General features: G+C 42.8%; 1 protein-coding gene across 1 annotated transcript; it reads right to left on the bottom strand.

Annotated features, from left to right (window-relative positions):
- Nucleotides 1–14,049: 14,049 nt before the first annotated feature.
- On the bottom strand, nt 14,050–14,613 carry LOC115186577 (zinc finger protein 2-like; the record flags this gene model as incomplete). Its single annotated transcript, XM_029746167.1, has 1 exon — nt 14,050–14,613. A coding segment is annotated over one exon (564 nt), but the record flags the coding sequence as incomplete, so codon positions are not given.
- Between the last annotated feature and the right edge of the window lie 2,159 nt (nt 14,614–16,772).

Here is a 16,772-nt window from a genome sequence, read left to right as displayed (position 1 = left end):
GTCTCCTCCTTACTGGTATTAACCCTTTATGCTGAGTCTCCTCCTTACTGGTATTAACCCTTTATGCTGAGTCTCCTCCTTACTGGTATTAACCCTTTATGCTGGAGTCTCCTCCTTACTGGTATTAACCCTTTATGCTGAGTCTCCTCCTTACTGGTATTAACCCTTTATGCTGAGTCTCCTCCTTACTGGTATTAACCCTTTATGCTGAGTCCCTCCTCCTTACTGGTATTTAACCCTTTATGCTGAGTCCTCCTCCTTACTGGTATTAACCCTTTATGCTGAGTCTCCTCCTTACTGGTATTAACCCTTTATGCTGAGTCTCCTCCTTACTGGTATTAACCCTTTATGCTGAGTCTCCTCCTTACTGGTATTTAACCCTTTATGCTGAGTCTCCTCCTTACTGGTATTAACCCTTTATGCTGAGTCTCCTCCTTACTGGTATTAACCCTTTATGCTGAGTCTCCTCCTTACTGGTATTTAACCCTTTATGCTGAGTCTCCTCCTTACTGGTATTTAACCCGACCCTTTATGCTGAGTCTCCTCCTTACTGGTATTAACCCTTTATGCCGAGTCTCCTCCTTACTGGTATTAACCCTTTATGCTGAGTGTCCTCCTTACTGGTATTTAACCCTTTATGCTGAGTCTCCTCCTTACTGGTATTAACCCTTTATGCTGAGTCTCTTCCTTACTGGTATTTAACCCTTTATGCTGAGTCTCCTCCTTTATGCTGAGTCTCCTCCTTACTGGTATTAACCCTTTATGCTGAGTCTCCTCCTTACTGGTATTAACCCTTTATGCTGAGTCTCCTCCTTTATGCTGAGTCTCCTCCTTACTGGTATTAACCCTTTATGCTGAGTCTCCTCCTTACTGGTATTAACCCTTTATGCTGAGTCTCCTCCTTACTGGTAATTAACCCTTTATGCCAAGTCTCCTCCTTACTGGTAATAACCCTTTATGCTGAGTCTCCTCCTTACTGGTATTTAACCCTTTATGCTGAGTCTCCTCCTTACTGGTATTTAACCCTTTATGCTGAGTCTCCTCCTTACTGGTATTAACCCTTTATGCTGAGTCTCCTCCTTACTGGTATTAACCCTTTATGCTGAGTCTCCTCCTTACTGGTATTTAACCCTTTATGCTGAGTCTCCTCCTTACTGGTATTAACCCTTTATGCTGAGTCTCCTCCTTACTGGTGTTTAACCCTTTATGCTGAGTCTCCTCCTTACTGGTATTTAACCCTTTATGCTGAGTCTCCTCCTTACTGGTATTTAACCCTTTATGCTGAGTCTCCTCCTTACTGGTATTAACCCTTTATGCTGAGTCTCCTCCTTACTGGTATTTAACCCTTTATGCTGAGTCTCCTCCTTACTGGTATTTAACCCTGGTCTCTCATTATGCTGAGTCTCCTCCTTACTGGTATTTAACCCTTATGCTGAGTCTCCTCCTTACTGGTATTTAACCCTTTATGCTGAGTCTCCTCCTTACTGGTATTTAACCCTTTATGCTGAGTCTCCTCCTTACTGGTATTAACCCTTTATGCTGAGTCTCCTCCTTACTGGTATTAACCCTATGCTGAGTCTCCTCCTTACTGGTATTAACCCTTTATGCTGAGTCTCCTCCTTACTGGTATTATCCCTTTATGCTGAGTCTCCTCCTTACTGGTATTAACCCTTTATGCTGAGTCTCCTCCTTACTGGTATTTAACCCTTTATGCTGAGTCTCCTCCTTACTGGTATTAACCCTTTATGCTGAGTCTCCTCCTTACTGGTATTTAACCCTTATGCTGAGTCTCCTCCTTACTGGTATTAACCCTTTATGCTGAGTCTCCTCCTTACTGGTATTAACCCTTTATGCTGAGTCTCCTCCTTACTGGTATTTAACCCTTTATGCTGAGTCTCCTCCTTCCTGGTATTAACCCTTTATGCTGAGTCTCCTCCTTACTGGTATTAACCCTTTATGCTGAGTCTCCTCCTTTATGCTGAGTCTCCTCCTTACTGGTCTTAACCCTTTATGCTGAGTCTCCCCCTTTATGCTGAGTCTCCTCCTTACTGGTATTAACCCTTTATGCTGAGTCTCCTCCTTACTGGTATTTAACCCTTTATGCTGAGTCTCCCCCTTACTGGTATTAACCCTTTATGCTGAGTCTCCTCCTTACTGGTATTAACCCTTTATGCTGAGTCTCCTCCTTGCTGGTATTTAACCCTTTATGATGAGTCTCCTCCTTTATGCTGAGTCTCCTCCTTACTGGTATTAACCCTTTATGCTGAGTCTCCTCCTTACTGGTATTTAACCCTTTATGCTGAGTCTCCTCCTTACTGGTATTAACCCTTTATGCTGAGTCTCCTCCTTACTGGTGTTTAACCCTTATGTTGAGTCTCCTCCTTACTGGTATTAACCCTTTATGCTGAGTCTCCCCCTTTATGCTGAGTCTCCTCCTTACTGGTATTAACCCTTTATGCTGAGTCTCCTCCTTACTGGTATTAACCCTTTATGCTGAGTCTCCTCCTTACTGGTATTAACCCTTTATGCTGAGTCTCCTCCTTACTGGTATTAACCCTTTATGCTGAATCTCCTCCTTACTGGTATTTAACCCTTTATGCTGAGTCTCCTCCTTACTGGTATTAACCCTTTATGCTGAGTCTCCTCCTTACTGGTATTAACCCTTTCTGCTGAGTCTCCTCCTTACTGGTATTAACCCTTTATGCTGAGTCTCCTCCTTACTGGTATTAACCCTTTATGCTGAGTCTCCTCCTTTATGCTGAGTCTCCTCCTTACTGGTATTAACCCTTTATGCTGAGTCTCCTCCTTTATGCTGAGTCTCCTCCTTACTGGTATTAACCCTTTATGCTGAGTCTCCTCCTTTATGCTGAGTCTCCTCCTTACTGGTATTAACCCTTTATGCTGAGTCTCCTCCTTTATGCTGAGTCTCCTCCTTACTGGTATTAACCCTTTATGCTGAGTCTCCTCCTTACTGGTATTTAACCCTTTATGCTGAGTCTCCTCCTTACTGGTATTAACCCTTTATGCTGAGTCTCCTCCTTACTGGTATTAACCCTTTATGCTGAGTCTCCTCCTTACTGGTATTTACCCTTTATGCTGAGTCTCCTCCTTACTGATATTAACCCTTTATGCTGAGTCTCCTCCTTTATGCTGAGTCTCCTCCTTACTGGTATTAACCCTTTATGCTGAGTCTCCTCCTTACTGGTATTAACCCTTTATGCTGAGTCTCCTCCTTACTGGTATTAACCCTTTATGCTGAGTCTCCTCCTTACTGGTATTAACCCTTTATGCTGAGTCTCCTCCTTACTGGTATTTAACACTTTATGCTGAGTCTCCTCCTTTATGCTGAGTCTCCTCCTTACTGGTATTTAACCCTTTCTGATGAGTCTCCTCCTTACTGGTATTAACCCTTTATGCTGAGTCTCCTCCTTACTGGTATTAACCCTTTATGCTGAGTCTCCTCCTTACTGGTATTAACCCTTTATGCTGAGTCTCCTCCTTACTGGTATTTACCCTTTATGCTGAGTCTCATCCTTACTGGTATTAACCCTTTATGCTGAGTCTCCTCCTTACTGGTATTAACGCTTTATGCTGAGTCTCCTCCTTACTGGTATTAACCCTTTATGCTGAGTCTCCTCCTTACTGGTATTAACCCTTTATGCTGAGTCTCCTCCTTACTGGTATTAACCCTTTATGCTGAGTCTCCTCCTTACTGGTATTAACCCTTTATGCTGAGTCTCCTCCTTTATGCTGAGTCTCCTCCTTACTGGTATTAACCCTTTATGCTGAGTCTCCTCCTTACTGGTATTAACCCTTTATGCTGAGTCTCCTCCTTACTGGTATTAACCCTTTATGCTGAGTCTCCTCCTTACTGGTATTAACCCTTTATGCTGAGTCTCCTCCTTACTGGTATTTAACCCTTTATGCTGAGTCTCCTCCTTACTGGTATTAACCCTTTATGCTGAGTCTCCTCCTTACTGGTATTTAACCCTTTATGCTGAGTCTCCTCCTTACTGGTGTTTAACCCTTTATGCTGAGTCTCCTCCTTACTGGTATTTAACCCTTTATGCTGAATCTCCTCCTTACTGGTATTAACCCTTTATGCTGAGTCTCCTCCTTACTGGTATTAACCCTTTATGCTGAGTCTCCTCCTTACTGGTATTAAACCCTTTATGCTGAGTCTCCTCCTTACTGGTATTAACCCTTTATGCTGAGTCTCCTCCTTACTGGTATTTAACCCTTTATTGCTAAGTCTCCTCCTTACTGGTATTAACCCTTTATGCTGAGTCTCCTCCTTACTGGTATTAACCCTTTATGCTGAGTCTCCTCCTTTATGCTGAGTCTCCTCCTTACTGGTATTAACCCTTTATGCTGAGTCTCCTCCTTACTGGTATTAACCCTTTATGCTGAGTCTCCTCCTTACTGGTATTAACCCTTTGTGCTGAGTCTCCTCCTTTATGCTGAGTCTCCTCCTTACTGGTATTTACCCTTTATGCTGAGTCTCCTCCTTACTGGTATTTAACCCTTTATGCTGATTCTCCTCCTTACTGGTATTAACCCTTTATGCTGAGTCTCCTCCTTACTGGTATTAACCCTTTATGCTGAGTCTCCTCCTTACTGGTATTTAACCCCTTTATGCTAAAGTCTCCTCCTTACTGGTATTAACCCTTTATGCTGAGTCTCCTCCTTACTGGTATTAACCCTTTATGCTGAGTCTTCCTCCTTACTGGTATTTAACCCTTTATGCTGAGTCTCCTCCTTACTGGTATTAACCCTTTATGCTGAGTCTCCTCCTTACTGGTATTAACCCTTTATGCTGAGTCCTCCTCCTTACTGGGTATTTAACCCTTTATGCTGAGTCTCCCTCCTTTATGCTGAGTCTCCTCCTTACTGGTATTAACCCTTTATGCTGAGTCTCCTCCTTACTGGTATTAACCCTTTATGCTGAGTCTCCTCCTTACTGGTATTTACCCTTTATGCTGAGGTCTCCTCCTTACTGGTATTTAACCCTTTATGCTGAGTCTCCTCCTTACTGGTATTAACCCTTTATGCCGAGTCTCCTCCTTACTGGTATTAACCCTTTATGCTGAGTCTCCTCCTTACTGGTATTTAAACCCTTTATGCCGAGTCTCCTCCTTACTGGTATAACCCTTTATGCTGAGTCTCCTCCTTACTGGTATTAACCCTTTATGCTGAGTCTCCTCCTTATGCTGAGTCTCCTCCTTACTGGTATTAACCCTTTATGCTGAGTCTCCTCCTTACTGGTATTACCCTTTATGCTGAGTCTCCTCCTTACTGGTATTAACCCTTTATGCTGAGTCTCCTCCCCTTACTGGTATTAACCCTTTATGCTGAGTCTCCTCCTTACTGGTAATTAACCCTTTATGCCAAGTCTCCCCTTACTGGTAATAACCCTTTATGCTGAGTCTCCTCCTTACTGGTATTAACCCTTTATGCTGAGTCTCCTCCTTACTGGTATTTAACCCTTTATGCTGAGTCTCCTCCTTACTGGTATTAACCCTTTATGCTGAGTCTCCTCCTTACTGGTATTAACCCTTTATGCTGAGTCTCCTCCTTACTGGTATTTAACCCTTTATGCTGAGTCTCCTCCTTACTGGTATTAACCCTTTATGCTGAGTCTCCTCCTTACTGGTGTTTAACCCTTTATGCTGAGTCTCCTCCTTACTGGTATTTAAACCCTTTATGCTGAGTCCTCCTCCTTACCTGGTATTTAACCCTTTATGCTGAGTCTCCTCCTTACTGGTATTAACCCTTTATGCTGAGTCTCCTCCTTACTGGTATTTAACCCTTTATGCTGAGTCTCCTCCTTACTGGTATTTAACCCTTTATGCTGAGTCTCCTCATTTATGCTGAGTCTCCTCCTTACTGGTATTAACCCTTTATGCTGAGTCTCCTCCTTACTGGTATTTAACCCTTTATGCTGAGTCCTCCTCCTTACTGGTATTAACCCTTTATGCTGAGTCTCCTCCTTACTGGTATTTAACCCTTTATGCTGAGTCTCCTCCTTACTGGTATTAACCCTTTATGCTGAGTCTCCTCCTTACTGGTATTAACCCTTTATGCTGAGTCTCCTCCTTACTGGTATTAACCCTTTATGCTGAGTCTCCTCCTTACTGGTATTAACCCTTATGCTGAGTCTCCTCCTTACTGGTATTAACCCTTTATGCTTAGTCTCCTCCTTACTCGTATTAATCCCTTTATGCTGAGTCTCCTCCTTACTGGTATTATCCCTTTATGCTGAGTCTCCTCCTTACTGGTTGTTTACCCTTTATGCTGAGTCTCCTCCTTACTGGTATTAACCCTTTATGCTGAGTCTCCTCCTTACTGGTATTAACCCTTTATGCTGAGTCTCCTCCTTACTGGTATTAACCCTTTATGCTGAGTCTCCTCCTTACTGTATTAACCCTTTATGCTGAGTCTCCTCCTTACTGGTATTTAACCCTTTATGCTGAGTCTCCTCCTTACTGGTATTAAACCCTTTATGCTGAGTCTCCTCCTTACTGGTATTTAACCCTTTATGCTGAGTCTCCTCCTTACTGGTATTAACCCTTTATGCTGAGTCTCCTCCTTACTGGTATTAACCCTTTATGCTGAGTCTCCTCCTACTGGTATTTACCCTTTATGCTGAGTCTCCTCCTTACTGGTATTAACCCTTTATGCTGAGTCTCCTCCTTACTGGTATTAACCCTTTATGCTGAGTCTCCTCCTTTATGCTGAGTCTCCTCCTTACTGGTCTTAACCCTTTATGCTGAGTCTCCCCCTTTATGCTGAGTCTCCTCCTTACTGGTATTAACCCTTTATGCTGAGTCTCCTCCTTACTGGTATTTAACCCTTTATGCTGAGTCTCCCCCTTACTGGTATTAACCCTTTATGCTGAGTCTCCTCCTTACTGGTATTAACCCTTTATGCTGAGTCTCCTCCTTGCTGGTATTTAACCCTTATGCTGAGTCTCCTCCTTTATGCTGAGTCTCCTCCTTACTGGTATTAACCCTTTATGCTGAGTCTCCTCCTTACTGGTATTTAACCCTTTATGCTGAGTCTCCTCCTTACTGGTATTAACCCTTTATGCTGAGTCTCCTCCTTACTGGTGTTTAACCCTTTATGTTGAGTCTCCTCCTTACTGGTATTAACCCTTTATGCTGAGTCTCCCCCTTTATGCTGAGTCTCCTCCTTACTGGTATTAACCCTTTATGCTGAGTCTCCTCCTTACTGGTATTAACCCTTTATGCTGAGTCTCCTCCTTACTGGTATTAACCCTTTATGCTGAGTCTCCTCCTTACTGGTATTAACCCTTTATGCTGAGTCTCCTCCTTACTGGTATTTAACCCTTTATGCTGAGTCTCCTCCTTACTGGTATTAACCCTTTATGCTGAGTCTCCTCCTTACTGGTATTAACCCTTTCTGCTGAGTCTCCTCCTTACTGGTATTAACCCTTTATGCTGAGTCTCCTCCTTACTGGTATTAACCCTTTATGCTGAGTCTCCTCCTTTATGCTGAGTCTCCTCCTTACTGGTATTAACCCTTTATGCTGAGTCTCCTCCTTTATGCTGAGTCTCCTCCTTACTGGTATTAAACCTTTATGCTGAGTCTCCTCCTTTATGCTGAGTCTCCTCCTTACTGGTATTAACCCTTTATGCTGAGTCTCCTCCTTTATGCTGAGTCTCCTCCTTACTGGTATTAACCCTTTATGCTGAGTCTCCTCCTTACTGGTATTTAACCCTTTATGCTGAGTCTCCTTCTTACTGGTATTTAACCCTTTATGCTGAGTCTCCTCCTTACTGGTATTAACCCTTTATGCTGAGTCTCCTCCTTACTGGTATTTAACCCTTTATGCTGAGTCTCCTCCTTACTGATATTAACCCTTTATGCTGAGTCTCCGCCTTTATGCTGAGTCTCCTCCTTACTGGTATTAACCCTTTATGCTGAGTCTCCTCCTTACTGGTATTAACCCTTTATGCTGAGTCTCCTCCTTACTGGTATTAACCCTTTATGCTGAGTCTCCTCCTTACTGGTATTAACCCTTTTATGCTGAGTCTCCTCCTTACTGGTATTAACCCTTTATGCTGAGTCTCCTCCTTACTGGTATTTAACCCTTTATGCTGAGTCTCCTCCTTTATGCTGAGTCTCCTCCTTACTGGTATTTAACCCTTTCTGCTGAGTCTCCTCCTTACTGGTATTAACCCTTTATGCTGAGTCTCCTCCTTACTGGTATTAACCCTTTATGCTGAGTCTCCTCCTTACTGGTATTAACCCTTTATGCTGAGTCTCCTCCTTACTGGTATTAACCCTTTATGCTGAGTCTCCTCCTTACTGGTATTTAACCCTTTATGCTGAGTCTCCTCCTTACTGCTATTAACCCTTTATGCTGAGTCTCCTCCTTACTGGTATTTAACCCTTTATGCTGAGTCTCCTCCTTACTGGTATTTAACCCTTTATGCTGAGTCTCCTCCTTACTGGTATTAACCCTTTATGCTGAGTCTCCTCCTTACTGGTATTAACCCTTTATGCTGAGTCTCCTCCTTACTGGTATTAACCCTTTATGCTGAGTCTCCTCCTTACTGGTGTTTAACCCTTTATGCTGAGTCTCCTCCTTACTGGTATTAACCCTTTATGCTGAGTCTCCTCCTTACTGGTATTTAACCCTTTATGCTGAGTCTCCTCCTTACTGGTATTAACCCTTTATGCTGAGTCTCCTCCTTACTGGTATTTAACCCTTTATGCTGAGTCTCCTCCTTACTGGTATTAACCCTTTATGCTGAGTCTCCTCCTTACTGGTATTAACCCTTTATGCTGAGTCTCCTCCTTACTGGTATTAACCCTTTATGCTGAGTCTCCTCCTTACTGGTATTAACCCTTTATGCTGAGTCTCCTCCTTACTGGTATTAACCCTTTATGCTGAGTCTCCTCCTTACTGGTATTAACCCTTTATGCTGAGTCTCCTCCTTACTGGTATTAACCCTTTATGCTGAGTCTCCTCCTTACTGGTATTAACCCTTTATGCTGAGTCTCCTCCTTACTGGTATTTAACCCTTTATGCTGAGTCTCCTCCTTACTGGTATTAACCCTTTATGCTGAGTCTCCTCCTTACTGGTATTTAACCCTTTATGCTGAGTCTCCTCCTTACTGGTATTTAACCCTTTATGCTGAGTCTCCTCCTTACTGGTATTAACCCTTTATGCTGAGTCTCCTCCTTACTGGTATTTAACCCTTTATGCTGAGTTTCCTCCTTACTGGTATTAACCCTTTATGCTGAGTCTCCTCCTTACTGGTATTAACCCTTTATGCTGAGTCTCCTCCTTACTGGTATTAACCCTTTATGCTGAGTCTCCTCCTTACTGGTATTAACCCTTTATGCTGAGTCTCCTCCTTACTGGTATTTAACCCTTTATGCTGAGTCTCCTCCTTACTGGTATTTAACCCTTTATGCTGAGTCTCCTCCTTACTGGTATTAACCCTTTATGCTTAGTCTCCTCCTTACTGGTATTAACCCTTTATGCTGAGTCTCCTCCTTACTGGTATTAACCCTTTATGCTGAGTCTCCTCCTTACTGGTATTAACCCTTTATGCTGAGTCTCCTCCTTACTGGTATTAACCCTTTATGCTGAGTCTCCTCCTTACTGGTATTAACCCTTTATGCTGAGTCTCCTCCTTACTGGTATTAACCCTTTATGCTGAGTCTCCTCCTTACTGGTATTAACCCTTTATGCTGAGTCTCCTCCTTACTGGTATTAACCCTTTATGCTGAGTCTCCTCCTTACTGGTAATAACCCTTTATGCTGAGTCTCCTCCTTACTGGTATTAACCCTTTATGCTGAGTCTCCTCCTTACTGGTATTAACCCTTTATGCTGAGTCTCCTCCTTACTGGTATTAACCCTTTATGCTGAGTCTCCTCCTTACTGGTATTAACCCTTTATGCTGAGTCTCCTCCTTACTGGTATTAACCCTTTATGCTGAGTCTCCTCCTTACTGGTATTAACCCTTTATGCTGAGTCTCCTCCTTACTGGTATTTAACCCTTTATGCTGAGTCTCCTCCTTACTGGTATTAACCCTTTATGCTGAGTCTCCTCCTTACTGGTATTAACCCTTTATGCTGAGTCTCCTCCTTACTGGTATTAACCCTTTATGCTGAGTCTCCTCCTTACTGGTATTAACCCTTTATGCTGAGTCTCCTCCTTACTGGTATTAACCCTTTATGCTGAGTCTCCTCCTTACTGGTATTTAACCCTTTATGCTGAGTCTCCTCCTTACTGGTATTTAACCCTTTATGCTGAGTCTCCTCCTTACTGGTATTAACCCTTTATGCTGAGTCTCCTCCTTACTGGTATTAACCCTTTATGCTGAGTCTCCCCCTTTATGCTGAGTCTCCTCCTTACTGGTATTTAACCCTTTATGCTGAGTCTCCTCCTTACTGGTATTAATTAACCCTTTATGCTGAGTCTCCTCCTTACTGGTATTTAACCCTTTATGCTGAGTCTCCTCCTTACTGGTATTAACCCTTTATGCTGAGTCTCCTCCTTACTGGTATTTAACCCTTTATGCTGAGTCTCCTCCTTTATGCTGAGTCTCCTCCTTACTGGTATTTAACCCTTTATGCTGAGTCTCCTCCTTACTGGTATTAACCCTTTATGCTGAGTCTCCTCCTTACTGGTATTTAACCCTTTATGCTGAGTCTCCTCCTTACTGGTATTAACCCTTATGCTGAGTCTCCTCCTTACTGGTATTTAACCCTTTATGCTGAGTCTCCTCCTTACTGGTATTAACCCTTTATGCTGAGTCTCCTCCTTTATGCTGAGTCTCCTCCTTACTGGTATTAACCCTTTATGCTGAGTCTCCTCCTTACTGGTATTAATTAACCCTTTATGCTGAGTCTCCTCCTTACTGGTATTAATTAACCCTTTATGCTGAGTCTCCTCCTTACTGGTATTTAACCCTTTATGCTGGGTCTCCTCCTTACACCTCTGTTGCTAGGCAGAACTTTTGTGATATCAATTCTTCCTCACTTCATCTGACCTAACCTCTGTCTAAATTCCTCACTCCTCCCCACCTCACGGCTGTCCTGTTGACTTGTACCAGACTGTGGCCCTTCTCCTCCCCACCTCACGGCTGTCCTGTTGACTTGTTCCAGACTGTGGCCCTTCTCCTCCCCACCTCACAGCTGTCCTGTTGACTTGTTCCAGACTGTGGCCCTTCTCCTCCCCACCTCACGGCTGTCCTGTTGACTTGTTCCAGACTGTGGCCCTTCTCCTTCCCACCTCACGGCTGTCCTGTTGACTTGTTCCAGACTGTGGCCCTTCTCCTCCCCACCTCACGGCTGTCCTGTTGACTTGTTCCAGACTGTGGCCCTTCTCCTCCCCACCTCACGGCTGTCCTGTTGACTTGTTCCAGACTGTGGCCCTTCTCCTCCCCACCTCACAGCTGTCCTGTTGACTTGTTCCAGACTGTGGCCCTTCTCCTCCCCATCTCACGGCTGTCCTGTTGACTTGTTCCAGACTGTGGCCCTTCTCCTTCCATAGGATCCCTGACGTCTAACAATAACACATTCTGACAGAATGTAAACGTTCTACATCCCCTTCTCTCAAACAGTGACATGAATAAGGATATTTCATATTTTCAAGTTCAGAACCCATCACCTGCTATGTAAAAGAGAAAAGAATGCACAATGGTCAATGCTATCTGGGATCCTTGGGACATCCCTACCCTAAACCCTAACCTTAACCCCTACCTTAACCATTTTAAATGTTAACTTCAACGGGCTAGGGACGTCCCAAGTATGTATCTCTACCTGAAAATACATGATTTAAGTGGTTGATAGTTGGTATTCAGCAGTCATAAAGCCTTATTTACTTTAATTAACTACTAAAATAGTGATTTTGCCAGACAGCATAGACAGCAGCTCTACACTTGATTGACTGACTGATCCATTCATACTTCCATCCCTCTTCAGCCTTCCTCTCCTCTGAAGACCCAGTGAGGGTGGAGCTCAGTCAGAGAGCTGTTGAGGGACTGGTTAGGAAGAACACTTCTACAGCCAGAGAGGTGAGAGGTCACACATGGTTTAGATGGTAAATATTTATGTCCCCTTAGTGGTTCATCACGTCAGCAAAAGGGAATATGTTCCATCTATGTTTATTTACATTAGTGCAAATTGTCCACTGATATTGGTGTAATTTCTCACCCCTTTTTGCTGTATGAAAGTTAATTTCCCCTCAGACACACACATTTCTTATTTGATATTATGAAGGTAGTTTGTGTCAAATGTACTTTTCACCTCATTCACACCATCTCTTTACATTGCTTATGCATATTCAGTGGCCTGACTGCATCCAGACTATGTCAAAGGCCCATCCTGGTAGATCTGAACCTAATGAAGCTTGGAGTGATCGGATGACAAGTCACATTTAGGTGCCAGGTGTAACTGAGGCCAGAGATGCTCCATATCCATTACTTTGAGTGTTTTATATAATATGACTAAATGTGTTTCTGTGTTGCAGGGGCAGTCAATAAATGGAACAGCAAGGCCACAGAACATGACATAAGCAGAGCTGTGGGAGAACACCTCAAGCCCCTGGTAGAGCCGGGGGTGGTGTTTACCAGATGGACCTAGATATGTGTTGCTTTTGCACACATTTGTTCATTGGTTATGCAAGAGTGTTGGTCAGTCATTGGGTTCATTTGTTTTACAATATGTTCAAATCAAATCAAGCTTTATTTATACAGCACATTTCAGACATGGATGCAACACAATGGCTTCACAGAAAAAAACTATGAAAATATTTAGTACTCAAACACAAGAGGATAAAACACAATAACTTAAAGACTACTGAGCATTCTAATGAAAATCACAACAAACAGAAGACTAACAACTGAAAGACTAATGAACACCCTAAGCAAATGCCATTGATTAAAATATTAACAATAGGATGCAATATCCAACCCATAAAATAAGCTTGTTTGTTGCTACCTTCCCCATCAAGAAAACAAGAAAACCAGAAATGGCCCTTACATAGAAGAGGGAACTAACAAAGAGTCACTGACAACAACCACAACTAAAAACCGGACCAGCTCAGGTGAAACACCTTCCCACTAACGAGATGGACAAGCCAGCACAGGTGTAACACATACTGACTAACGAGGTGACACCAATCAGTGCGTCCTACGTGCTAACGAGCTAGACGTGCTGACGAGCTAGACGGGCTGACGAGCTAGACGGGCTGACGAGCTAGACGGGCTGACGGGCTGACGAGCTAGACGACGTGCTAACGAGCTAGACGACGTGCTAACGAGCTAGACGACGTGCTAACGAGCTAGACGACGTGCTAACGAGCTAGACGACGTGCTAACGAGCTAGACGACGTGCTAACGAGCTAGACGACGTGCTAACGAGCTAACGAGCTAGACGCGCTAACGAGCTAGACGTGCTAAAATCCAAACCTCAAAACATGAATGGAAAAACCAAAGAATGTAATACCTTCCCCCTTAAGAGAATGCTTACCACCAACAGAAAACAACTTCCATTTCACATTATAATCAACTACAATGCTTCACCTTCACAAATATAAACATGGTGTCTACTGGCTGTCAACAATTAAAAACAAGAAAAACACGAATATATTTTTCCCCACGAGCTTCTAGAACTCTCATCTTCCTAAAACTCACTAGCTTCTAGAACTCTCGTCTTCCTAAAACTCACTAGCTTCTAGAACTCTCGTCCCCTTGGAATGAGCCCAAACAAAACTCATCTCCAATACGGAAAAACGTGCAGTCAAAATAGTTTGTGATCCATGGCAACTCACTGGCTAAACGCAAAACTTTGACCATCTGTTTTCAAGAGGAAACACCTGCAATATTATCATTAAAATCATTAAATTACTCCTACTACAATGTTAAAACATTCTATATTGTGACATTTCATTGATATCATGAAACAACTCCTTCATGTATGTATTGTCTAATATTTGATCAGAGATCTTTTATCAGATGATCTCTGGTCACAGCTAAGAGGTTTCTCTCCTGTGTGTGTTCTCTGGTGTACTGTCAGATTGCCAGATTGAATAAAACTCTTCCCACATTGATCACAGCTATAAGGTCTCACTCCTGTGTGTGTTCTCTGGTGTACTGTCAGACCGCTAGATGAAGCAAAACTCTTCCCACATTGATTACAGCTATAAGGTTTCTCTCCTGTGTGTGTTCTCTGGTGTACTGTCAGACTGCTAGATGAAGCAAAACTCTTCCCACATTGATCACAGCTGTAAGGTTTCTCTCCTGTGTGTGTTCTCTGGTGTAAAGTCAGCTGGCTAGATGTAGTAAAACTCTTCCCACATTGACTACAGTTATAAGGTTTCTCTCCTGTGTGTGTTCTCTGGTGTGTTGTCAGACATCCCGATGTACCAAAACTCTTCCCACATTGATGACAACTATGAGATTTCTCTCCTGTGTGTGTTCTCTGGTGTAAAGTCAGCTGGCTAGATGTAGTAAAACGCTTCCCACATTGACTACAGTTATAAGGTTTCTCTCCTGTGTGTGTTCTCTGGTGTAAAGTCAGCTGGCTAGATGTAGCAAAACTCTTGCCACATTGATCACAGTTAAAAGCTTTCTCTCCTGTGTGTGTCCGCTGGTGTACTATCAGGGTGTTTAGCTGAGTAAAACTCTTCCCACATTGATTACAGCTATATGGTTTGTCTCCTGTGTGTATTCTCTGATGTGATTTCAGGGTTTGTAGCCGAATAAAACTCTTCCCACATTGATCACAGTTAAAAGCTTTCTCTCCTGTGTGTGTCCGCTGGTGTACTATCAGGCTGCTTAGCTGAGTAAAACTCTTCCCACAGTGATCACAGCCAAAAGATTTATCTCCTGTGTGAATTATGTTATGTATTTGAAGGTCTACTGAAGAGCTGAATCTCTTCCCACAGTCAGAGCAGCAGTGAGATTTCTTCCCTGTGGCTCTATGCTGGTGTTTCTTGAGGAGTTCTGATCTGGAGAGACTCTTCTCTGCCTCGTCAGCATCATGATGTTGTTGAGGATCCCCAGAGGATCCACGATAGTCCTGTCTCTCTCCTGTGTGAATCACAAAGTCAGACAGATGATTAAAGGCCAACAACAGCAGAAATCCACTGTTTATTTGAGGTAAAAGGTGATGCCCAGAGATACCCATTAGTGGTAACTAGAAATAAGTTATTAAAGTTGTTGAAATTCTAAGCAGTGTGCCAGACAACTATTGGTCTCCAATATAGGCCCCTTTCTGTATTTGCTAAAATTGCGGTGCGAGGGCGATGCGCACACAATTTCATTGCAGAAACTCCTCCCTGCTAATGAGGCTGATCCAGGGGCGGCAGGTAGCCTAGTGGTTAGAGCGTTGGACTAGTAACCGGAAGTTTGGAAGATGGAATCCCCGAGCCGACAAGGTAAAAATCTGTCATTCTGCCCCTGAACACCGTTGCTAGGCCATCATTGAAATGAAGAATTTGTTCTTAACTGACTTGCCTACTGAATTGGTTGCAGAAACTCCTCCCTGCTAATGAGGAAACCACTAGTTATGGATGTAGTATATCTGGTAATGAGGGAACCACTAGTTATGGATGTAGTATATCTGGTAATGAGGAAACCACTAGTTATGGATGTAGTATATCTGGTAATGAGGAAACCACTAGTTATGGATGTAGTAAAACTGGTATTGAGGAAACCACTAGTTATGGATGTAGTATATCTGGTAATGAGGAAACCACTAGTTATGGATGTAGTATATCTGCTAATGAGGAAACCACTAGTTATGGATGTAGGCATCGCGACTGGTTACCTATTTTGATGTAATATGAAAGTATTATTTGAAATTATTTTGATGTGATATTTAAGTATTGTGTGAAATTATTCTGAATTGATATGAAAGTACAGCAATTTATGTTTCTAGAAACGTATCGCAATTGAGAATCGATTCACATTTAGATGGAATATTTGACTATTTTAGCTGCCAGAGCCAGTCTACCTCTGAAAATAACATACAGTCCTTGGACCTTGAGGAGTAACGGGGGCAGCAATCAGCAGTAGAAACAATAACAAAGCGTACTCCCTGCCCGTTTCGGTAAAAAGCTGAGGGATGGGGCTGGAGAAATGTAACCAGCCATGATATCAACATTATAGTTTTAACCATGTTTTGAGGATATACAGTGTTTGTTTATATTTACTGACAAACATTGGAGTAAAAAAAAGCTTATATTTTGGGATCTGATGGGGTACAACAGTTGAACTAAGCTCATGAGGCATTTAAAAGTGAATTCTTAAAGAAACAGATGGGTACATATCATTAATGTATAAGTCCCAAAATGGATGTAACAACTGCTGATTGCCCCTTTAAGAGAACATATTGGGCTAATCTAATAGGAGATATTGAGGACTACAGTATTTCAGGCATTGTCATTGGATGCATTTGATCAATTGTTAACGTTTTGTTGATGGTCCACTCTTGATGTTCTACACGTTACAGTGAAGCTTCAGCCATTCCTACAGAACAACATTAAAGTGTAGAACCCATTTACTGCATATTGGTTCAACGACTGCAGAGACGGTACTTACTGGTGTTAAACAGATCTCCAACCTCCTCTTCTTCCTCCAATGTGACAGTCATCTCCCCCTCCTCCTCTTTCACTCCAAAAACTGCATCCTCCTCTTCTTTTACTGTAACATCCTCCTCCTCTTTCACTCTGAACGCGTCTTCCTCTTCTTTCACTGTAACGTCTTTCTCTTCTTCTTTCACGG

This window comes from Salmo trutta, unplaced genomic scaffold (genome assembly GCF_901001165.1).
Source record: "Salmo trutta unplaced genomic scaffold, fSalTru1.1, whole genome shotgun sequence".
In the NCBI taxonomy this organism is placed as follows: Eukaryota; Metazoa; Chordata; class Actinopteri; order Salmoniformes; family Salmonidae; genus Salmo; species Salmo trutta.
Note: the sequence above shows the minus strand (reverse complement) of the source record. Positions and strands in the feature narration are given on the sequence as shown.